This window comes from Phycodurus eques, chromosome 9 (assembly GCF_024500275.1).
Source record: "Phycodurus eques isolate BA_2022a chromosome 9, UOR_Pequ_1.1, whole genome shotgun sequence".
NCBI classification, from domain to species: Eukaryota; Metazoa; Chordata; class Actinopteri; order Syngnathiformes; family Syngnathidae; genus Phycodurus; species Phycodurus eques.
In genome coordinates this window covers 27,496,138-27,520,289 of record NC_084533.1, presented here as the reverse complement: position 1 = coordinate 27,520,289, position 24,152 = coordinate 27,496,138, and the positions used below count along the sequence as shown (strand labels likewise).

At 44.2% G+C, this 24,152-nt stretch overlaps 2 protein-coding genes across 6 annotated transcripts; one reads left to right on the top strand and one right to left on the bottom strand.

Moving 5' to 3' along the window:
- Window positions 1-107: 107 nt before the first annotated feature.
- xkrx (XK related X-linked) lies at window positions 108-11,719 on the bottom strand. 3 transcript variants are annotated; one of them, XM_061685737.1, is made up of 4 exons: window positions 10,897-11,719; window positions 7,189-7,448; window positions 4,238-4,760; window positions 108-4,135 (listed from the first exon to the last, which is right to left on the bottom strand). In XM_061685737.1, exons 1-4 carry the CDS (start codon window positions 11,226-11,228, stop codon window positions 3,916-3,918), a joined length of 1,335 nt encoding a protein of 444 aa, XP_061541721.1. In that variant the 5' UTR covers window positions 11,229-11,719; the 3' UTR covers window positions 108-3,915. The 3 variants fall into 3 exon arrangements, with proteins under 3 accessions (XP_061541721.1, XP_061541719.1, XP_061541718.1); XM_061685735.1 differs by having other exon boundaries at window positions 108-4,760; window positions 10,897-11,236; window positions 11,311-11,719; XM_061685734.1 differs by having other exon boundaries at window positions 108-4,760.
- On the top strand, window positions 10,745-24,152 carry arl13a (ADP-ribosylation factor-like 13A). 3 transcript variants are annotated; one of them, XM_061685740.1, is made up of 10 exons: window positions 10,745-11,229; window positions 18,888-19,004; window positions 19,198-19,268; window positions 19,374-19,626; window positions 21,132-21,237; window positions 21,308-21,507; window positions 22,449-22,548; window positions 22,618-22,903; window positions 23,874-23,990; window positions 24,069-24,152. In XM_061685740.1, the coding sequence occupies exons 2-10, from the start codon at window positions 18,946-18,948 to the stop codon at window positions 24,125-24,127; spliced, it is 1,251 nt and encodes a 416-aa protein (XP_061541724.1). In that variant the 5' UTR covers window positions 10,745-11,229; window positions 18,888-18,945; the 3' UTR covers window positions 24,128-24,152. The 3 variants fall into 3 exon arrangements, with proteins under 3 accessions (XP_061541724.1, XP_061541723.1, XP_061541722.1); XM_061685739.1 differs by lacking the exon at window positions 10,745-11,229 and adding an exon at window positions 15,985-16,060 and having other exon boundaries at window positions 22,452-22,548; XM_061685738.1 differs by lacking the exon at window positions 10,745-11,229 and adding an exon at window positions 15,985-16,060.

Sequence of the window (24,152 nt, the reverse complement as noted above, 5' to 3'; positions counted from 1 at the left end):
TCCATGAAAACTTCCAAGGATGTCCACTGCTACGCCTTTCTGTGACTCTTCCAGTCTCTCTGCTGCAACCTGGCGACTGACACTGGGACATTAACCTCAGTGGCCACTTCCTTCTGATAACACCCCGTTTTTTTTTTCCGGTTTCCTTTTTTCAATACGATAACATCCTGTTTGAATCTCGCCAGGGTGTGGTACTGTTCATCCATTGTTAGCACACCATTTAAAGTGCAGCTGTTCTAGGAGGCACGCTTTATACTTCCCTTGAGGAAAATAATAATAATAATGGAACAGCTTCAAAACTTCCGACAAGGTCGAATTTTGTTCACCTGTAAATATTCAAATGCATTCGAGCTTCATCGTGAACTTTCCCCCCCAAAGGCGAATATCCCAAACCTTTTGGGTGAGGAGTACATTTTCCTTGAGTTCCTCAATCGTGATTGTATTTGCTTATTTAAGTCCAACTCAACCATGTTTATTTCCCCCAGAGTTCCTTCTTGTTTCTTCCGCCCAAACCGAAAACCAGTTTTTACGGAAGGCGAGGCCTCGGTCGCAGCCGGTCGAAGCGGTTCGACAAGCAGACGACGAAGACATCGTAATTCCTGTGAATTTGAACTCGTCGTGGAGAAAACTGGAGTGCACGCGATGGGGCGAAGGCCGGACGCCGACGCGCTTTTTTGGCACGTGTCCGTAGCGCACCTGCTTGGGTCGCGGTTCCGCTCTCAAGGCACTCTTTGTCCCACCGAGGCTACATTCTTCAGGGGTGCAAAATCCACTTCAGAGGGAAAGGCAACCAAAATAGTTCTCCGACAAACACGGTTGTGTTTTTATGTAGGTACACCCGCACAATCTAAAAGTTACAAAGATAAAAATGCTCAATTTTGAAGTCAGAGAGGTTTGGAAGGAACAAAATTGTCTTTTGGAGTCAGGCTCGGGATTTTTCGCCGTTCAATCAATCAACACGATAGCCGATCTTCACTTTGCGAATTGAACCATTTTTTAAATTTTGTACGATATTGTCATCTCTACAGATGTACTGTGTTAGACACGCCTATGTAATGTGATGGCGGGATATCAGTCCGCTGAAAAAAAAATTGTGTCTTGAATTAAACCACACGGCCGCCGTCGTCGTCGTCGTCGTCCGTGTGGTGCCGTTTCGGGGTAAAATATTAGAATCACTGGGGCGATCGGGGATATAAGTCCCTCAAACATGATATCCATATTTAGCTTAGATTTGAAAAGAAATGGCCGTCATTGTCAGGATGATGTCGTTTTGGTTCAATATATCTCAAACAACTCTCAGTATGCTACAACCACAATCATAAACATTGATACATGAATACCTCTTACAAGTGAGCATTGTCATCTATTTTTCTATTCAGCCATTCCCGATTTAGTGTCCTGAGGCACATTAGTGTGCTGTGAGAAAATATCCAATTTCACGTTGTTGCTCTGAACAGGATGTATTCACGACAAATAAGGTGTCTTGGCTCATCTATGTCGGCACAGTATAGCGACACGCAAAATAATTAACTTGTGCATCTTCCTGAGAATAAGAGCTTTGTGTGATTTTGCACGGAGTAAGTACAACCCCCAATCATGTTCGACCTATATTGAATTGAATTTCAAATTTCATGTTCAAACTGATCAACTTGATTGTTTTTCTCAAATAAATCATTAACTTGGAATTTTATGGCTGAAACACGTTCCAAAAAAGCTGGGACAGGTGGCGAAAAAGACTGAGAACGTTGAAGGAATGCTCATCAAACACCTGTTTGGAACATCCCACAGGTGAACAGGTTCATTGAGAACAGGTGGGTGCCACCGATTGGGTAGAAAAGGAGCTTTGTCATTCACAAGCAAAGATGGGGCGAGGTTCACCTCTTTGTGAACAAGTACGTGAGAAAATAGTTGGAACAGTTTAAGGACAATGTTCCTCAACGTACAATTGCAAGGAATTTAGGGATTTCATCATCTACGGTCCATCATATCATCAAAAGGTTCAGAGAATCTGGAGAAATCACCGCATGTAAGCGGCGAGGCCCAAAACCGACATTGAATGCCCGTGACCTTCGATCCCTCGGGCGGCACTGCGTCAAAAGCCGACATCAGTGTGTGAAGGATATCACCGCGTGGGCTTAGGAACACTTCAGAAAACCAATGTCAGTAAATACAGTTCGGCGCGACATCCGGAAGTGCAACTTGAAACTCTAATATGCAAAGCAAAAGCCATTTATCAACAACGCCGCCGGCTTCTCTGGGCCCGAATTAATCTGAGATGGACTGACGCAAAGTGGAAAGGTGTTCTGTGGTCCGATGAGTCCACATTTCAAATTGTTTTTGAAAACTGTGGACGTCGTGTCCTCCGGGCCAAAGAGGAAAAGAACCATCCGGACTGTTATGGACGCAAAGTTCAAAAGCCAGCATCTGTGATGGTATGGGGCTGTGTTAGTGCCAATGGCATGGGTAACTTACACATCTGCGAAGGCACCATCAATGCTGAAAGGTACATACAGGTTTTGGAGAAACATACGCTGCCATCCAAGCAACGTCTTTTCCACGGACGTCCCTGCTTATTTCAGCAAGACAATGCCAAACCACATTCTGCACGTGTTACAACAGCGTGGCTTTGTGGTAAAAGAGTGCGGGTACTAGACTGGCCTGCCTGCAGTCCACAACTGTCTCCCATTGAAAATGCGTGGCGCATTATGAAGCGTCAAATACGCCAACGGAGACCCCGGACCGTTGAACGGCTGAAGCTGTACATCGAGAAAGAATGGGAAAGAATTCCACCTACAAAGCTTCAACAATTAGTGTCCTCGGTTCCCAAACGTTTATTGAATGTTGTAGAAAGAAAAGGTGATGCAACACGGCGGTAAACATGACCCTGTCCCAGCTTTTTTGGAACGTGTTGCAGCCATCAAATTCTAAGTTCATGATTGAGTTAATTTGTTAAAAACAATCAAGTTGATCAGTTTGAACATGAAATATCTTGTCTTTGTAGTGTACTCAATTAAATACAGGTTGAACATGATTTGCAACTCATTGCATTCTGTTTTTATTTATGTTTAACACAACGTCCCAACTTCATTGGAATTGGGGTTGTAAATCGAGACCATATCATCATTGCAGTAATTGCCGCATATTCACAGTTGACTACTCTAGAATTTTTGCTTTCTGTCGAACGTATCCCTGGCTATTTGCTAAAAACCGCACACTCTATAGTCGCAGATTTTGTTCTCTTTCTGAAATCCTTGCAGATGCCACAAGGTGGTACCAAGGTTTCAATAGGAAAGCAGTCCAGTAATTGGTCCAAGGAAGTCATTTCACCTGATATAACCTGACTGAGCGACAAGCTTTGTTTGTTGGGGAGCAGCTGAGTTTAGCCTGGGTCGTTAGCAGAAGACAGTCTTTGCACATTTGCACTTGCTGCGCATGACTTTGAAATCAAATCATCTGGAAGCTATTTTTTTTTTTTTCTTTTTTGGCTGATGTTATTTTATTTTTAATTTTTCCCCTTGGGGGGAAAGGGCTTTGTCCAGTCACTGCGAAAACGTTTTGTGACATTTTTGTTTGGTGGTGTGCCGCATAGAATTGCAAAATTCCAGGAATTGTCAACGTTTTCAACCAGGAATTGACTAAATTTAAGGGTGGCTCTTAAACGGGACTTAAATATCGTTTAGATTTTGGCCTAATTGTGACGAAAGAAGTAGATTTCATGCAAGGTATCTTTTTGCACAGCACCAAACCACCAGAACTAGATGCAATTGATCTAATTGAAGATCATTGAATTGATATCGATGGATGAACAAAGCTACATTATTTGTGGTAAATAAAATCACGTTTGGACCAATGACGTGAAACTGGATCGTTTCTTGCGGTTTTGGATTGTGAGGGCGTGCCTACTGTTGAGATCTCTCAGGGATATTCCGTGACGTCGTCCAGGATGGCCGTCTCCTGCCGATCCCCGTCGCTGTCGAGGTCGCGCGGGTCGGGCGGCTCCCGAGGCTCGTCGGGCATCAGCACCATTGTGGCGGCGGCGGAGTAGGACGACGGCGCCCTCCTCGCCCGGCCCGCGTCAGCCCGCCGGCGCCGGCAGACGCAACGCAGGCAGTCGTGGATGTTGTGGCGGAAGAGGCTGCGGCACGGGTGGAAGAACTGGTAGAAGAGCAGCATGAAGAGCACGGCCAGGCCGTAGCAGACCAGCAGCTGCACGGCCAGCAGCGGCGCGCACACGTACTCGTAGAAGTCCGACTTGAAGAAGTACCACAGCGTGATGAGGAGCAGGTTCTCCACGAAGCGGGCGCCGTAGTACGCGGCCAGCCGGCCCCAGCGCTGCTTGCGGTCGATGAGCCCGGCGTGGCCCAGGTCCAGCTGCACGGCCGACCAGCAGAAGACGTTGATGCACGCGTAGAGCAACGTGAACAGGCACAGCACCACCGCCGTGCCCAGCTTGGAGAAGTTCTTCTCCACGTCCTCGGTCAGCGTGCCCTTCTTGGCCCAGAACTCGGCCCACGGCAGGAAGAAGAAGAAGAGCAGGTTGGCCACGCCCACCGGGATCACCCAGTGGGTGAGCGCCGTGCTCATGAGCACCAGGGCGGTGATGCGCGTGGTGATCTCCAGGCCGCGCCACAGGATCATGCACAGGTAGGCGGCCGGCCGGAAGCGCACCTTGTAGTCGTCGTAGCGGATCTGGACGGCCAGCACGCTGCACACCAGGGCGCCGTAGATGACGGAGATCTGCGTGATGATCATCAGGGTCACTGCAAAAACACACAGCGCGATCGACTACAGTGGACAGCAAAAGTCGACACACCCCGGGTTTGCACAAAACATTCAGGCTTCTGCTAGAAGGTACAACATTGCGAAAAGCCTACGAGAACAACTCAACTTTATTCGAGGTTAATCCGAGGCACTTTAAATGGACCCACCCCCTTTTAACGAGTTTGAATGCGATTGGTTAAGGATACTATACTCCCCCCCCCTTTGCAGCAGTGAAAAATTCTTATTTTTGTCATAATGAATTTGAAAATATGGTGAATTTTCATGCACATTTAGTAACTAAAATTTTTTTTTATTTTTATTTTTTTTAAATGTACACAGGTTATAGGTCACAGTCTTAAAATGATTTATCCCGATGATTTTTTTCATTTTATTAACAATCAACTAACCAAATATTTTTATGTGATCAATGAATTAAACAAAAACTGACTCAAAGCATTTTGAGTCACTCGTTTTCAGAACAAAATGCTTCATGAATGTTATGTGGCCATACTTTTCCCACCTCTGATTTGGACTCTTCTATGAACCTAACAAGAGTGTTTTTGGGATGTGGGACTCACAAACTCCACACGGTGGAGATTTAAACCGCAAACCTCAGAACTGTGAGGCAGACGTGCTCACCACTAGGACAGCGCGCTGCCTAATCGGGTAACGCTCGCCTTTAATAAACTTTTAATCCGAGCATTTGCTCAACAGCAAAGTTATCCCCCGCTCTCAAAAAGTTGCCGCCGCTTTGCCGTGCCCCAATGAATGGTCGGGTGTTTCGTCGAATTGAGTAAAATAAGCGTCGCACCGAGACGCATCCCCCCCCCCGAATAAAAATGACCTGCAGTTGTGTCGAACTAGACATCATTACATCAACACACACACTGCCTAAATGCAAATGGTGGGTAACACAAAAAAAATTCCTCAATGTGCACTTTAATCCGCATTACCATTTTTGCTTAAATCTTTTAAATCAGGCCAAAAACAGGCGTAATCTTATTCGTTCATAAATGGTTTTGTCCACACACGGATATTAAAGCATTGACAGAGGTCATTCGAAACCTGTTTCTAACCTAAGACTCTAATCACATAAGTGCAACTACAAAAAGCTCATTAAAAGGAAATGCCACGCTTTCACAACAACTTGGTAAACTGTTGACCGAATCATGCCATCAAGTCAATTGGCACGCTTCCGCCGTCATGCATGCGGGCAAACATGTTTGTGCACAACAAGTGTACAATCTGTCCTCTCCCTGTTCTTATTCTATCGAAATTTGATCCAGCAATGTGTACAATTACCTTGAAAATATACACTACTCTAAATTGGGTAAAAAGTACTGGAATACAGTAATCCGTCGCTATATCGCAGTTCACTTATTGCAGATTCAGTGCATTGCGGATTTTTTTTTAACGAGTCAGTGGAATGCTGACTCACCTGCGCATCTCTGACACACTCCGCTTTATTTGCTATTGATATTAATTTGGCAGCAGTGATTCACATTAGATCAAATTCTCTGCAGAAAAAAAAGAAGGTTTACTGGGTCATCTCAACTCTCGGTCACCAAATAGCTCGAGCATACAAAGAACATGTTTAACACACAAGCCACAGCGGGAGTTTGCGGCAATACATTCTGAAATAGCAACCTTAGCCTGACGCATAGCTAATGCACACACTCGTAGCAAGACAGGAGGAACAAATGCAAGTAAAGCGCAACGTTTAGCTTGATTTTCTACCAGGACAGTACTGTCGTGAAAAACCTCACCGAGAAAAAATTCCGGGAAGCGTCAGGATCTGCCGGCCTACTTCCCACAATGCTTTTCATCGACTACATTGCCTGCACCGTCGGCGTGAGAGACACCGCCAATAGTTAACGCAGGAACTCGTTGACCGATTGGGCTGTTGTTCACGTTACTTGAACAGAATATGCTTGCCTTTTATAGGTTTGTGCTCGTGCGGAGTGTGTGGATGGCGACCTCAAGTGGAGAAGAAAATGCCTGCACCTCTCTACAGTATAACTTAATGGCACTGAATTGCGAATATGAAACGTTTCAATTTATATACCAACAATAAATGATCGGTGACTAATGGGCAGATTTTAACAATAAGGGTTTACTTTATTGAACAGTTGGGACAAGCGTATTTAAAAGTTTAGAAAAGGTCACATTAAGTTCATCTGCAAAGGTTATAGTGCCTAATAGCGCCAAATGCTAACAATGGTCGCCACATACTTGGAGGGGGTGGAGATCACCTTTCTTTAGAATTTGAAAAACAATACGATTCCATTTCTTTTGTAAGCGTATGGAGGGGGGTGCCATATAGGATCGCGCCCACGCCACCACATTTACAGTACATTTGAAGTTCATCCTGAAACTTCAGCCAAAACCCCAATCCACATCCCTGACTTTTTGTGTCTATGCTCTTACATCGGATGGGGAGGATGTACTTCTCCTGGATGGTGGCGTACAGCTGGAGCGTGAGCTGCGGCGTGGAGCCCAAGAAGGCCTGGATGACGGTGGTGCGCTTGAAGGCGTTCCTGTGCGTGGCCAGCATGCGCTCCGAGCGGCTGACTTCGCACTCGGTGCGCGTGCCCTCGCCCCGCTTCAGGTAGATCTTCCTGGTGATGGTCACGTAAGGCTCCTCCTTCCTGCCGACTCGGAAGTACACCACCAGGGCATCGAAACACCTGCCAGAAGAAGAACCGCTGTCAGCCTGTTTTCACTTGGGGGATTACTATCAGTAAATAATATTTTTGGAATTGAATTGAATTAGAATGCATTTGCACAGGTCACTATGGCTAAAAACGATCCTACAAAGTATTTAGCCCATGCTTCATTCAACATGGTGATTTGCTGAATGTCGAACAAAATCCTAAAGCTCCACCAGAGGGCCGCCCGAGGAAAGAAAAGACACTTCCCCGAGGGCTGAAAGGCCAAACAGACGCTGTCAAGGGTGCGGTCCTGCAAACTTTTGCAAGGTGAATCCTCTCTGTGTTCAGTCGCAGGACAAACTAAACACTGTTCATATGCGATGACGCAAGCTTTACAGCCTTCCGGGAGCTTCTGGGTAGGAAGGAATTCATACAAACGACGACGAGCGCGCAAGTCTGAAGCGGGGATTGACAGTGCAGCCAAACTGCGCCGGAATGTTTTGAAACACTGCTGGCCGGCCGGCTGCAAATTTGGCAGAGTCGAGACGACACACACACTTATCGCCTCGCTCCCCTTGCAGACTGACGGGAAACTTTGCGTGCACTCGGGCTCCTGAGAACCAGCTTGGCAATATTGATCAGTAAATCGGGCAAACGAATCAATACGCTGAGGTTGTTTTCGAGACCAAACGCAGAGGAACTTCCTTTTAAGTGACTGGCGTGTCGCCATATTCTCTGAGGAAATTCTTTCGACAGCTCTTCAGCGAGATCGTCCTGTTTGGGAGCGCCCGCAATGAGCGAGACCGCGTATGGCGAGCGACCCCGGGAAGCAGTGCACGCTGGGACAAGTCCAGTGCGACACACTCATTATATTGTTTGGCGAGCTGAGTATGCGCTTGAGGGGGACGAGTCGAGGCAAGCTAGACAACTTTACTCGCTGTTGAAAAAAAAAAATACATGCTACTTATACTGTACAAGTATAACGACGCTATGATGGTGAGCGCGGAGACAGTAGTATCTGTTTTTGCTTGCTGCGCTGCATCGCTCAAAACTCAGGAAGAAGGAAAAAGAAGATATTGGACAAACAGTGGCGCTGGCTGCGGGTGTCAAGTCGCCACAGATAGTGCCCGACTTCCTGTTGTGCCTCGCCAAAGTCGGGAAGAAGGAAAACACAAACACAAACGCTGTTTTTTTTTTTTTTTTTTTTTTTTGTGGTGCAACTATTCTCTCATTTTGAGTTTGATGGCTGCAACATGTTCAAAAAAAAAACAAGTTGTGAAGGCCCCAGGTTCACCACTTTGTCAACAACTGCGTGAGCAAATAGTCCGTTTAGTTTAAGAACAAAGTTTCTCTACGTACAATTGCAAGGAACTTACGCATTTCATCATCTACGCTCCATAATATCATCAGAAGATTCCGAGAATCTGGAGAATTCTCCGCACGCGAGCGGCAAGGCCGGAACGCAACATTGAGCACATGCGAACCAATACTGTAAATGCGCAGCCAGTGCACGGTAAGATGCTTTCTGCTATGATTCGCTGAGCTCAGGAAGATGAAAACAGAAGACGTGGGAACTCAAATTCATGCACATCTACTGCACGACTCTCCAGACAGTCCACGATAACGCATCACTCAACCCAGGAACAAAGATAAAGACATTCCTACGTATCCGCTGACAGAATGAAAGCAATTTGAAAGTTATCTTGGGATTGCTCTGTTATGCTGTGATTAACAAGTCCTCAATTTGTTTTCCACGTTTAGCGGGCACTCGCAGTTTCATGTGCAACGTCTCGTTTGAGTGTTGAACTGCGGACGAGTACGAAGCTTGTTTTACTGCGCGGCCATGAGCTCAGCCATTAAATCATCCCCGAGTAAAGCACAGGAAGGCAACAGAGAGCACAGGCAAATGTGTTCCCATCAGCTGGAGATAAAACAGAGGAAGCGGAATGCAGGATGAATGCTAGTGTGCTACTGTGTGTGTGTGTGTGTGTGTGGCCTTTGTTTCACTGACATGCCGCTCACGGTGATCATTAAGGTGGTCACATGCTCATTGTCCGTTTACATTTTTAAAAACGGTATTCCCTCAAGTCGTTCAGCTCTAGTCCTGATTTAATTGGGCCCACGTCGCGAGAAGCTTATTGGCTTCCCAGTGGCGAAGTGCGGTCCAAGGTTTAGCCACACGAATACACGTGACGTTGCGGCTAAAGACACACAAGCGCGGCCAGGAATTTGTTATTTTTTCCCCCAAACTCTTTAGCCACATTTGCCAAGATGTTGCATGACTCGGTGCCAAACCCGCACATTCATCTTGACAAAAGGCAGGAATGACGTGGCATCACAATCAAATAGAAAGTGTTTATTCAGCGTCGAAGAGGACATCACACGTCACAAAAGGCTTCCAGCGTCACGGATCGTTGCGCCGCTTTGAGATCATTTGCGTCAGATAGGAACACTATCAGATTGTTAGTTTATTGTCATTGAGCAAAAACAACACAACCACCGCCACACACACACACACACATATATATATATATATATATATATTTTTTTTTTTTTTTTTTTTTAAATTAAAACACAAAAACATGGTGTGATTGTCAATGTATGATTTTTTTTTTGTTACATTATTTGGTTTTATTCATGAATGACCTATCGTCAGTTCAGTCCTAATCATCTTGTCAGAATTTGGTTTGCAGCAAAGCTTGTGTAACGACATTATCTCTGTTGTTTATTTTTACTCCCACTGTCTTCAAGATTTTGTTTCCCCCCCAATCGAGTTGTACGGGTTATTGGTCAAAGTTTGGAAATGATTTATCTTATCTTTTTTTTTTTTGCATCACAAAAGCCAGACGTTTGAACAGGGGTGTGTAGACTTTATATAGCCACTGCAGGTCAGCGCTTGTGATCGCGTTCAGGCCAGCAGGCAAGACCTTGCTGATCGTGATTTGTCTGCCACTGAGTAAAGGAGTTGAATCAGTGGTGCCTTAGGATACAAGTTGCATTTATTTCGTGACCACGCTCGCAACTCGAAACCCTCAAATCATCTGTCCCCTTTAAAATGAATGGAAATGTCTTGAATTTGTCCCGGCCCCCCGAAAAAAAAACCAACCAAAAGTAAAAAAGTAAAAAGTAAAATAGCTCTTGCTCATATTGTACTTTATAAAAACATACGGTATTGATGAGATGGTAAAATAGAATGTTAAGAATTCAACATCTTTTTTTTGTGTGCTTCAATTTAATGGACATCGTGCTGCTCCTTTTGTCGTGCAAGCCTCTGCCACCTGGAGGCAGTATAACACACACATAGGGATACACGTGACGACTCATAGAACTGACCCATAATAATAGTCGTTCTCACTGAGGATACACAATCAATGCCTTGGAGTATTCTTATATTATGCTCCAGATGATCTACTGTTTGTTGGTCTACAGTACATGAGACAGTATTTCTACTTTGTGTGTGTGTCTTTGCAGCAACCCTTCCGACCTGATGACGGGCCCCAGGAGCAGCAGGTGCAGCAGGAGGACGAGCGGCCGGTCTCGGCCCACGTCCCTGTGGATGAAGATGAGGGTGAGCTGGATGAGCGCGGCCGGCACCAGCATGAAGGCGACGGTGAAGGCCAGCCAGTGCCGGTCGTCCGTGCGGCCGTAGCTGGCGCACAGCGCGGCGGCGTTGAGCAGCTCGGCGCAGTAGAGCAGCGTGGCGAGCAGCACGCCCAGCGGGGGGCGCGCGCGGCTCGGATTCACCACCACCACCACCACCCCGCTGTCCGACGCCGAGGGCTCCGCGTACGAAATCTCCCTCTCCTGCTCCTCCATGGTGAGTACTTACAAAGAATAATAATTTAAAAAAAAATACAAATCCCCCCCCCCCGCCGCTTTAACCACCAAGGGCACGCACGTATTCAAACGAAGGAACTTTAGCGTCCATTAGTTCGGCACAGTCTCTCCAACCTGCCGCCATTGCTCTTGCCTGTGTTGAAAATGACGTTTTGAGTCCACGTTAAGCAGAGGAAACGCCTTTGGGAAGCCGGGAAAGCAGCCGTTGGCTCCCCGGCCGGCGTCGGAGCGACTCGCTCGCTCGGTCCGACGGCGTGGAAGTTGTGCCTCGTCACGTCGTCAAGTTCGCAGGCGTAAAACCTCCCACGTCCGACATGTGCGTCTCGTGGCGGCGGCGGCTGACGTGATTGCGGCTGCATGTGTTTTCGCCTCTTTCGTGCTGCTGCTGTATAAAAATTATGAAACAAAACAAAACAAAAAAGCAAACGAGCAAGCTCGCGTACAAAACAAACACGATACCGGATGTGAAGAGGACCGCCGCTCAGAATAAGAGAACACGACCAAGCGTGCGCATCCGGTTTCGGCCTTTCAAAATGAAAGGGTTATTTTTAACTTTTATGACCAATGTATTCAGAAATGTGAGAAATTCCACTGGGTTCACGTACTTTTTCCTCTCACTGTCTTTGTATACAAAGTTTATAGCTTATACTAAAGTTCATAGTTGGCCCGTTGTGAAAATGTGCTGATAAATAATTGTGGATAAACGTGTTGTCATAAATAACCCCCCAAAACCAGTCCGCTTTTATACTTCGTCACTCCAAATCACTCATGAGGAGTCAATATTTACAGTAAATAAAGGTGTGTCACTCGACACTCCCATTTACCTTTTTTTTTGCGACCAGGAAGAGGTAAATATTTACATTGGTGTCCAATGACAAAGCCCTCCAGCACATTACTGAAGATCAACCTTTCCCAAGTCGCTTATTTTGATTTTTTTTTTCTATTCTCACAGATGTTTTTATTCAAGCAGGAATACATTTTCTTGGCAGATAATTCCTGTTTGGTGTGGTAAATTCATGCCTGTTGTGCTTTTTATCATCAGTGTATACTAATAAGTATTTGATCATCTGCTGAATTCATAAATGTGCTCACTTACAAACAACATTTTAGGGTTGTTTAGCGAAGTATCAGCCAAACTGTATAACAAGACACAATGTACAAGTTATAGAAACTTTATTTCTTTTTTTTAAGGCTGTAAACAAAATCAACAAATCATTATTTCTCCGACTCTGTGTGGTGTAGTTGATAATGTTGTGGCAATAGAGGATGCTTTTTAGTTGGTTTGGGTCAAAGGGAGGGGAAAAAAAAAAAATGGTAATAATTTGGGGTCTTGAGCTTTAAAAAAAAAAAAAAAAAAAAAGAAGTTGTTGAAAGAGAGACGAGTGTGTCAGCTCCATGCAGCCTTCAAATGTAGCCATCATGATGGTTACATTTCAATACCTGTCTCCATATTCTCTCCTTAATGATGCATATTTGATTTTAAATATGTTTCAGCATGAGCGGTTGTGCGTGGTTCCCCTCCTGAACGATTCCACCGCAGTCAGCAACAAATGTTTTGTGGCGGATCATCGTGCTTGTGGAGGAACACGCCGACAACTTGGCCCTGGGATACATTTAGCAATGAGAGTTCAGTTACTTTGCACTTCCATTTTTAGTGTTCGCCCACTGGGAGTCCTTGGGCTTGTTGTCCTGGGAACTGTCCAGTCGTAGCGAGAGAGAGAAGCGAAGAGTGAGTCACTCTGCAACTTATTGACGTTTGACATGGTCGTGTCCTCGTTTGTTGTTCACGTCGCGCTGGCTCACTGGAACGCACGTTCCATGAAATCGGGGTCAAGAGAGCCACTTTGGCAGTTCGGTTCAAGAAGACTGGCAACTACGTAACACTCAATATTGGAGATACTGAATTGCACAAAGCTGTTTTTTTTTTTTATTAGTTTTTTACCATTTCAGTTTTCAATTACGACGCGCTAGATGACGTGGCATCTGTTTTTCAGGTCGTAGAAGTTGATTGACAGTCGAGCGGGGTGTGGTTTTGCCGGACACGCCCACATTTTTGACAGCGACGAAAACGGCTTGATTTTGAAGCCTCATTTTATACACTTTATTTTTTGTTGTTTTAACAACACTCTTAAATGTCAAATAGGTACTTGTTTTCGGCAAGTTGGATCCCGGAAGAATATTATTCAAATTTGTATTGTTTCCTACGGGGGAGGGGGAACAAATGGAGCCGAGCGCTCGCCCCCAACGCGCTGCGGACTTGCTCGGACGTAATCTCGGTAAATGCGAGGAGGAAGCGGACGGCACAAATGAAGGCTGATCGTTACTCGTGCGTGTGTTGCCGCGGGTCACTGACTCCAGAACTGCAGAGGTGCGCTGCTCCCGCGGGGAACGCGGAAGATGGAAATCTCATTACGGAGGAGGCCCAAAGGCTCGCGCGACGCGACCTTTTGCGACTTACAGACGGCCTCTGAATTCAGAGGTTCGCGCAGAGTGCAAAAATCAACTGGGATGTGTGCTACGTGGAGCGAACGTGGGGTGTGGCGGCTACGCTTGACCTCAGCTGGGTTTTTTGCCTCGTGTGTGTGTGTGTGTGTGTGTGTGTGTTTGAGCGTCAGATGACGTAAGGCTCGCGGGTTGCAGGAGAGGAGGGCGGTCCCAGAATTGTGGACATTAGTCTAATGACTTCATGAGATCAAACAAACCAACTAACCGTGCCTCCATAATCTCAATGTTTATGCATCCAAAGTACAAACACGCTTGAGCTACTTTCTGACCGTACATTACAATCTAACAACAGGCAACATCTTAAATCTTTGCAGGGGAGGAAATGACAATTTGCGATGACGTAAAGTTGTTAGTGTACAGCTTGAATAACAGTATAAATTTACCATCCCTTTGTTAATGTCTAAACCACTGACAACAAAAGTGAGTACACCCCCCCAAGTAAAATTGTCCAAATTGGGCCCAATTATCTATCTATCTATCTATCTATCTATCTATCTATCTATCTATCTATCTATCTATCTATCTATCTATCTATCTATCTATCTATCTATCTTACTATTGATGTCAGATGTTTAGTATGGGTGATGTTATAAAATTATTATTATTTTTTAAATATAACTTCTAGTGAATTTCACTACACACTTTATAATTCTGGAGGAAAAAAAAGATACGATGGAAAATATGCTTGCCTCACTTCTTTTTTTTTTTTTCCTGCCATGTAGACAAATAGAGACTTTGACGCCATCTAGTGGTGTTTCTTTTGCATCGCAGTAGGCTAATGGCATCATTGTGTTCGTGCACAGTGACATGTAACGCGCAATGCAATAATGCTGCTGTCCATAAATCTACCTCGTTAAATAAGATAAGATCATTCATGTGTTCTAATCAAATCATGACGTAAAGAAATAAGACGTAAATTATTTGGCTCTCGTCTTCCCTGACATGCTATCAACAAGGTGGAGAACCTTTTAAACAACTTAATACAGTACACATATAATTCAACAACAACAACAACAACATAATACATGTTTATTATTATTATGTATTATGAGCATGTGCGGGTCTCGTCTGAGTTTTTATTTGCTGTTAAAATTGCATGGCGGCCAATCCCTCGCTTTGTTTGGTTAAAAACCTAAAAATGTTTTTAACGTCATCATAATTATGTATCATACTGACAAGTGTTTCTAATAATTTGCTCACCCTGTTTGCATTGTGTTCCAAATGATTAAGCATAATCAACGTGTCGTGAAAAAAAACAATTATGTTTGCTTCTGTAACATCGCGGATTTGCGAAATGACTCAAAATACAAAGAAATTATTACATACAATGTTTTTTTTTTTTTTTAAACAAAGAGGTGGCAAAGAACTTGTATTTCTGTCATAAATAGAGAGAGTAAGTTTAAAAAAAAATAAAAAACTAAAAAATGCTATTTTACCAATACAAATCTGACGATGAAGTTACAGCAGAAATGTTTCCTTTTCAATCCAACTTGTGCAAAAACTCCTCCAGAAGAACAAAACTCAAATGTTTATTCACTGGTAGGAAGTAACAAAGTACAAATACAGTACTGTACTTTGTTACTATACTATTTTTCAGGTATTTATTTTTTATTTGATATATACTTTATCTGAGTGTATTTATCTCTGACGCATTACTGTTAACTTTCTTCGTTTGATCTCAGATACTTTTATGTTCTACTCCTTACTTTGTCAAAATAGACGCGTTAGTTTCTTTTTTTTCCAAATTTTTTTTTTTAAACTTTTACTCAAGTAAAAGTACTTCTACTAATTACCAGAGTGTGTACTTCTTCTTAAGTAGAAATTGAGTGTACTTTTGCCACCTTTGTGTTTATACAACACAACCCCTTCTGTACTGTATATGCATAATAATTTGGGCACCTCTCAGCACGATGTACGTTGGGATGTGACATGCGGGCGTCTTCGTTGTCAAGGTGACGCCATTGTCCACGCGGCCTAAATGTGTCCAAACGCGACATGCCACAATGGTGCCACTTTCGGGCATCACCCGGTCCCGCCACGGGACCCGTTTAGCCCGTTTGGACGTAGCTAACGTAATGGCGATCCCCATTAAGACGCTTTAGGCCCGTTAAAGAGGGACCGAGCGTGCCGTCCCGTAGGCCGAGCTACTAGGTCACGGCGTGTGCACGCGATTGGCTGCGAGAGCAAAACACAGGTGGCGCCTCGCGGAGGCTTAGCGTGAGCCTGATTAAGGGTCGTAGCAGGCGGGCCCAAAATGTTAGTGCATAGCTGTACGCAAACAAATGCATGGACATAGATCCACTTCTGTAAGTATGATTATTACTTCCTTTCACATGTTCGTAGCTGTCACGGGCACGGCGCATGTACGACGATCAATCACTGATGTTTGGTTGAAGTATGTTTTATATCAATCGGTGCACGTCTTTGTTATCGCTAACTTAATTCAATGCGTGTGTTTGATCAGCTTTAGTACTACATATGTTTTAAGAGTGACAACTCTTACCGTGTCATGTCGTTGTATGCGTAGGATGAATGTATTAAACACGCTGAAACAAATCCATCAAGCTACTTTCCCGTGGCACGGTTGAGTCATTCACCAGACACTTCATTAGGTACGCCTTCAAACTCCAATGAGATCCAACACAAGAGCAGAATCGAAAATTCTGCATTTCTCACGACAATCATAATTTTATTGACACTGTCATGTGTATTTGTATTTACTAGTTATTAATACTCGATTGTTAATGGTAGTTGATAGTGGTGAAGAACTGCACTGCATTACACAGAGTGGTGTTTCTAATATCCCCCCTTCTCATGTAGTTACTGTAAATAAGGTGACCAGTACTGCAAACTACACGGTATAAAAACAATACAAATGCAACCCCGATCTCTTCCCATCTCCGCCATGGTCAAATAATTTCAACCCTGCCCCGAAACTTCTAGCCTTACTGCCTTCCCACCTGGTCTCCTGGACACACAATATAGCAACCTTTCTCCTAATCATCACGTCAACCGACTCCCGAGATTTTCCCGTCATAGTCCCGACATTCAAAGTGCCCACGTTCAGATTTAGGCTCTGTGCTTTCCTGTGCTAAAAATAACACATATCGAAGCCCTCATTTATTCACGATTACGAGAGTAATAATTATGTTGCGCAATTGAACAGTATGCAGCATTGTTAAATTATGATTCATTATTATTAAAAGAACCATCCGGACTGTTATGGACGCAAAGTGCAAAAGCCAGCATCTGTGACGGTATGAGGCTGTGTTCGTGCCAATGGCATGGGTAAGTCACAAATCTGCAAAGGCACCATTAATGCTGAAAGGTCCATGCAGGTTTTGGAGAAACATACGCTGCCATCCAAGCGAGGTCTTTTTCACGGACGCCCCTGCTTATTCCAGCAAGACAATGCCAAACCACATTCTGCACGTGTTGCAACAGCGTGGCTTCGTAGTAAAAGAGTGCGGGTACTAGACTGGCCTATAATGTACACCTAACGAAATCCTCAAGTTCACCGTGTCAAGACATTTGAATAATACACAAGAATCAATCAAAATGATTTTTAAATGTAGAAACTAGGTCAGAATTGCAATGTGTTGAATGAATGGGAATAATATGAGTTTCACTTTTTGACTTGAACGACTGAAATAAATGAACCTTTCTAGAAATGCCAATGTATTGACAGGCACCAGTATTTATACTGAAAAAAATGTACCTTGTACTGGACTCAAATATTATATCTGGTGATTGTATGACAGAAATATCAAACGCAGGTAGATAAGTTGCTACGTCGTAAAAATTAAATCAGGAAATGTCAAACCTATTGTTAAATTGTACTAAAAGAATCAGTATGAATGTAAAATACTGTACATCTAAATCAATGCTTTGCGCGTATTAGCATTTTTACTACCGGCTCTACATTTGCAAATATCTGTACGAGTGACTCGGAACCTGTCGTCGTTCACTTCCACGATGACGACTTATACGTCAAAGCAAATATGGGTCGACTTGTTCACGGCGCGGGAAAAGCAGGTCGTTCTCAAGTTCCTTCAGCAGATTATACAAAGACAGAACAGATGCACTGGAATCAAAGACCTGCCGCTTCTTGTGTGTGTGTGTGTGTGTGTGTGTGTGTGTGTGTGTGTGTGTGTTTTTGTCGCTGTTGCCGTCTGCTGAGCTCAGACACCTGCTGTGTACCGAAACCTGCCAATGTCGGTCGGCACATGTATCTCGGTGACCGTCGATGGATTTTAGGGGATTTTAACTCGCCCGATAGCGCCCCCTAGAAAGTTTGAAAAAACAAAAAATAGCCCCCCGCCACCAGTTTGACCTATCGACGTGGAATTGGATGGACATGCAAGATGCTTGAAAAAGCCTCAAGGAGCCACTTGAACCGGAAGTCAGCCATTTTGGTTTGAAGCAGTCATTTTGGGCAAATTGCAGGCCTCGTACTTTGACCGACTCCCCATTAGGGAATTCCTCCGAAGGCGCCCCGATGAGAAGCAGCTTTCCCAGACAAATGCGTGGACATACATTTCCAAGGTTTTTTTTTCCCGCCTACGCCATCTGATGTGGGCAGAGCGTGGCATCAAAGTTTGATGAGCATTTTGAGCGTTTGTCACTTCTTGTAGCTTCAAAATCCGTCTTGTAGATTTCATTTGGTAAAAAGTTGACATCCGAAAAATGCCAGGAGAGAAAACAAATTCCAAAGCTTCGGGGAAAAAAAAAAAAAATAAATAAATAAAAATAAGAGTATTTGTTTTTATTAAGTGTTTTATTAGGATTTCCTGATGAGGTTTTATTTTTTCATTTCTGTTAGCTGTTATAAGCTTTAAGTTGTTGTTGTTTTTTTACCAAGGTTTTCCACGAGTATTCCCCCCCACTTTTTCCATGCTCATCCCATCTTTTAAATTCCAAACATCCCATTTCCATTTCTTTGCAACACTGCATGGTCGTCCACCCGAACAAATATTGGTTTTAACATTTTGCTTCGCTCCGATTGATTATGCATTGCCCCAAATGAACCACTGAGGTGCATCTCAATCAATTAGAATCTTGTAGAAAACGTCATTTCTTTCAATGAATCGGAAATTGCGAGCGTTTCAGTTGATAATCCTGAATTGCTTCCAGGTACCGCCCGCAGAGAAAATGGTGGCCGGCGTGCGCGCCTTGCTCACTTCAAGACGACATGTTCAACCTGATGAGCAACTGCTGCGGCTGGTTCTCCAAAATCCAGGAGCCAATCAGGTGAGCGTCTACTGGATGCTGTCATAATGCTCGCTTTCGATTGTCCCTGCGGTCGGCGCCTGGGAAGTCAACTGCATCATACTGAGATATTTCTTCTTCTGTTTTGGTCCTCTCGTGTAAGCTTCGTGAATTGTTCGGTCAATTTCGTGCCACGCGAAACTTGGAAGGCTGAATATTTGATTGATTTTCGCAGGCGAGTGACCGTTCTGGTGGTCGGTCTCGACAAAGCAGGAAAGACGTCCTCCGTCCGAGGCATGTTAAGAGGTATCTATAAATGGGTTGCTCGCGTGGCCATGTTTTCAGTTCGTGTTCGCCATCTTCCCGTTTCGGAGGTGCCGCATTGACGTGTACTTCTCCGTTCCCCGCCAGTCCCCCACGCCGTGGAGGGAGGCCCCACCCACGGCTGCGCGAGGAGCGAGCTGAGAGTGGAGAATTATCTGGTCACCTTGCTGGACGTGGGCGGCTCGTCGGAGTCGCAGGGGGCCTGGGGGGAGTTTTACGGCGAAGCGCACGGTTTCGTCTTCGTGGTGGACTCCGGCGACCGGCCGAGGATCAAGGAGGTCAAGGAGGTCCTGGCTGACCTGCTCAAGCAGCCCAGAGTGGCAGGAAAACCCATCCTGGTGTAATTATGTTCAATTTCTTCCTTTGTCCACACTACGCCCTAGTGGCGTGCGTCTACACTTGCAGCAATATTCACAGTTTTTGTTCTTTTTCTTCACAAGGACCCCGGCTAATCATAAACACCAATTAAACATAACGAACATCTTTAGCCCTAAATGCCATTGGAATAAAAAAAAAAATGCCATTGGAATTAAGAATTAAAAAAAAAAAAAAAAAAAAACAATCAAGAAAAAACAAGTTTAATTCTTTACAAGAACAAAGACTTATTTTGCCGAAAGTCGTATTTTTTCAAGATAAAGTCGTATTATTATATTAAAGTTGAACTGAGATCATTGTTTTTGGCAGTAAAAAAAAAAAGAGAATTGCTGTTAGTAAAAACCTGGAGACCAGGTCCGAAACCTCGGTGTTCTGATAGATTCCGACCTGACTTTCAACGGTCATATCAAATCAACTATAAAACTGCCTTCTACCATCTGAAGAACACATCCAGAGCGAAGGCTTGCATGCGTCAAGCAGACCAGGAGAAGCTCATCCATGCTTTTATCTCAAGTCGACTTGACTATTGTAATGGTCTTCTGACTGGAATCCCTAAAAAGAGCATTAAACCGCTGCAGCTCATTCAGAATGCTGCGGCTCCGGTGCTGACCGGAACAAAGAGGTCAGAGCATATGACTCCAATTCTACAGTCTCGACGCTGACTTCCAGTCAGCTTTAGAATAGATTTTAAAGTTCTGCTACTGGTCTATGAATCACGAAACGGTTTACGTCCTGACTACATGAATGAGATGCTAACGGGATATAAAGCCAGTCGGGCTCTGAGATCGACAGACTCGGGTCAAATAGCGGAGCACAGAGTCCAACGCAAACACGGTGACGCAGCATTTAGCTATTACGCTGCACACGAATGGAATGAGTTGCCAACAGAAGGGACGTCAGCGCCAACTGTGCATGTTTTGAAGTCCAGGTTCAAAACTCTTCTTTTTGCCCATGATTTTTAGAGCATTTACACTTTTAAGTGATATTTCTTGCACTGTATGCTGTTTGAATTGTATTTTTATTGTATTTCTTTATTTATTTTTCTCTCTGTTTTAAATGTTTATAAGCTGGTTTTTCTTTGATCTTTGTTTTTAAATGCTTTTAATCATGTAAAGCACATTGAGTTACTTTGTGTATGAAATGGGCTACAGAAATACATTTGCTTTCCTTTGCTTTGCTAAAGTCAAAGTTTCACGGGGGAGCAAAGTCATATTTTAATAAGTGAATTTCAACGATATCATTTTTGTCTGTAATAATAATAATAATCATCATATTATTATTTTTCCTTCTGGAAAAGGATGCCTTTATGATCTAGAAATGGCCTTTCTATTCTCAAAAGAATGCTCCTTTTATTCTCATTAAAAAAAAAAAAAAAAAAAAGAGGACAACATTTTTATGCATATGCGTAAAAAATGAAATGTTTTCTATGAAAATAGAAACCTAAGTGTGTCTGGGTTTTCGTCTTTACAGCTTGGCTAACAAACAAGACAAAATGAACGCCCTGCTGGGAAGTGAGCTGATCGAGATGCTCTCATTGGAGAAGTTGGTCAACCAGAGCCGCTCTCTGTGCCATATTGTGAGTCCCAGCGCATTTCATATCAGACTGTGTGACATTCTACCGACCACCGTTGCCCTCTCCTCGCAAGGAGCCTTGTTCGGCCTTAATGGACCTACGGCGCCGGTCGGACCGGAAGGCGTTCCGAGGCCTCCGCTGGCTGCTGCGAGCCGTCTGTCTGGATTACCCGCGGCTGTGCGCCCGCGTGGCGCGGGACAGCAAGAGGCCTCCGGAGCCCAGAGAGCGGAACGGCAAATCGGAGAAGCCGAGAAGAAGAAACAAGAGTCGACGGTGAGTTTGTGCCGCTACAGTACGGATACGCGCGCGTTTTATTGAGCGCACCGCGAAAAATCAACAAAACGAGGCAGAGAGGTAAACGGGTTAAACGGTAAGGTTAGCTGTGGCGTCGTGAGGCCTATTTTTCGGGAAAACTGGAGCGCCTCGAGATAAATACAAGCCGAATGAACCTGTCGCAGACATTTTCAAGGCTCCTTTAATGTTACTTTATTTAATTTAAAAGTATTTGGTGAATATTTTTCTCCCACCATTTCCGTCACATAGGCAGCCAAACTATAATCTCTGCGACTTTAAATGTATTTGGGAGCAAACGGTGTTGTGTTATTATTCCAATGTGTTGCAATGTATCGAGAAGTGGAAGAATTCACAGTCTTGCAGTCATTTAAATTGAAAAAAAAAAAGACACTTCAGCATCTGAGTCACAACAGCGCGGTAGACAGATTTGCCACCCTTGAAAAACAAGTAGCTGGCAATTGCAGCCGTTAATTTGAGTTTGACGATTTTGTTAACTCCGAAATCATTTTCTGTCGTGTTTTGTGACTACACAGTGACTTGTTCTGCATAAACTTTAACAATGTGTACATATTTTTCTGTTTTTTTTTATGGTCAATGCTGTCAACATACTATACTACCGTGTTTGTGTACTGTATTAAAAGAAAACAAAAAACAGACGGAAATAAGATTACAAATCTAACAGCTCATCATCAATCATCAACAAATCATTGCCCACAAAACAAGGCTGTTATCTTAAAAAACTCGTACGTCAGATCACTCGCAATTCGATGGCCCGCTAAAAGTGGACGCACAGATCAATTGTCGCTTCTGCCGTCGAGCGGACGAGGCTCAATGATCGTATCGCCGCTCGTTTGGGGGCTTCTGCTCCCACGGCTTTACCGACATTACCCGAATCCTGAATGTGACTTTTTGTTATTCAGCAGCAAGTCGGACCTCCGTCAGGTTCACAGGCCAAAGGACAAGGAAAACATGAGCAAAGGGGAAGGAAAGTTGCAGCCCATCCGGGACATACTGCAGAAGGTGAATAGGTTTGCGCCAGACCACGACAATCTGGCCCTAATATTTAGCGGGATGAACTGTCATTGTCAGGAGAACACACTGAAAAAGACGCTGAAGAAATCCACCAGGAGGAAGAAAAGGCTCATCGAAGCCGACGTAGACGAGCAAGCGGACGCGACGGCAAACGAGCGGGAGGAAGAAGAGGAGGAGGAGGAGGAGGAGCCCGGCCGAGGCGAGCGCGACAACGCCGGCCGGCCGCGCAAAACCGGCAGCGCGCTCGGCCCGCCCGGTAAGGCGAGACCGCGACAGAAGGGCAAGGCCAACGACGACACCCCCGATGCGCAATCGCCGCGCGACGACCACAAGCCCCTCAGAGGTAAGGGCAGGTCGGAACATTAGGTACACCTGCCTGCGCAGTCCAGTCGCATTTGTGGCACGCCGCATATTCTAATAATACAAATTCAACACATCAAAAGCTTAGCTTTTTATTCAATAAAAAAATAAAATAAAATAACGGAACGTTACAAGATTTCACACTTCGTAATTGTTTGTGTAAATTCATCACGCAATTTTTCATCAATGTTTTAATCGGTCATTTTGTTGAATTCAATTCACATTAAAACATTTTAAATGGAATGTTACAAGATGACCCACTTTTTAATATATACATTTTGTTAACGCTAAAAAGGTTTTATGACAATTTCTCACACTTTTTTTTTCTGAAATGGTTTTTAATTAACAAGGGTTTTGAGTTCAATGTGACAAGTTGTCATGCAATTTTCAAACGATATTTCTGATATCGCATCTTTTTTTTTTATTGTATGTATTTTTTTTTGCTTTAAATGTTTAACTGCTTACCATTTGTAGATTTACAGCATGTCGAATTGTTGTTGCACGTGTCATAAACACAATTAGTTCGATTTTTCTGTATGTGGCCCTCAGTTTGAACATCCCTGGTGTAAACCATAAATATACCACAAACTATGCTCTCCCCCCAAATGTTAAACTCATCCTCCAACATAACCCCCGAAAAATAAAGTGTGGCAAAGACCCTTGTGAGTTTTTCCGCTGACAACCCAGGCTAAACTTAGCTTCTCCCCCTACATACAAAGATTGCCCCCAAGTGGAGATGGATCACTTCAACATACTTCCTTGAGCCCAAAGTACTATGCCCACTCCAGGCTTTGGTGCCATCTTGTGGCATTATAGAGCATTTCGGAAAGTGCACACACGCGCACACCAAACGCAACTTCTGTGATTTATTTATTTTTTTTCTTTTTTCTTTTGAGCAAGTAGCTGTGGGTGTGCGCGGGATTACAGTACTACAATATTATTTGTCTGTGCAGCCAAGGGGCAAAAGAGGAAAAAGAAGAAAGGTGCGAAAGTTAAAAGGAGGAACAAGATCAACACGGAAGGAACGCCTGGAGCGTCGTCTCAAGCCGTCGACCTCTCGGCCACATTTGGTGAGGATCACTGTACCCACTTTCACCCTAAACCCCATGTTGCATTTTTTTTGTAATCAAGACCTCGTCTCCTGACAGATCTTTACCGAAAAGCCATACTGGCTCTGAAGAAGCGTCAGGAGGATCGAGGACAATGACAGAGGAAACCTGCTCGTGTGGCAT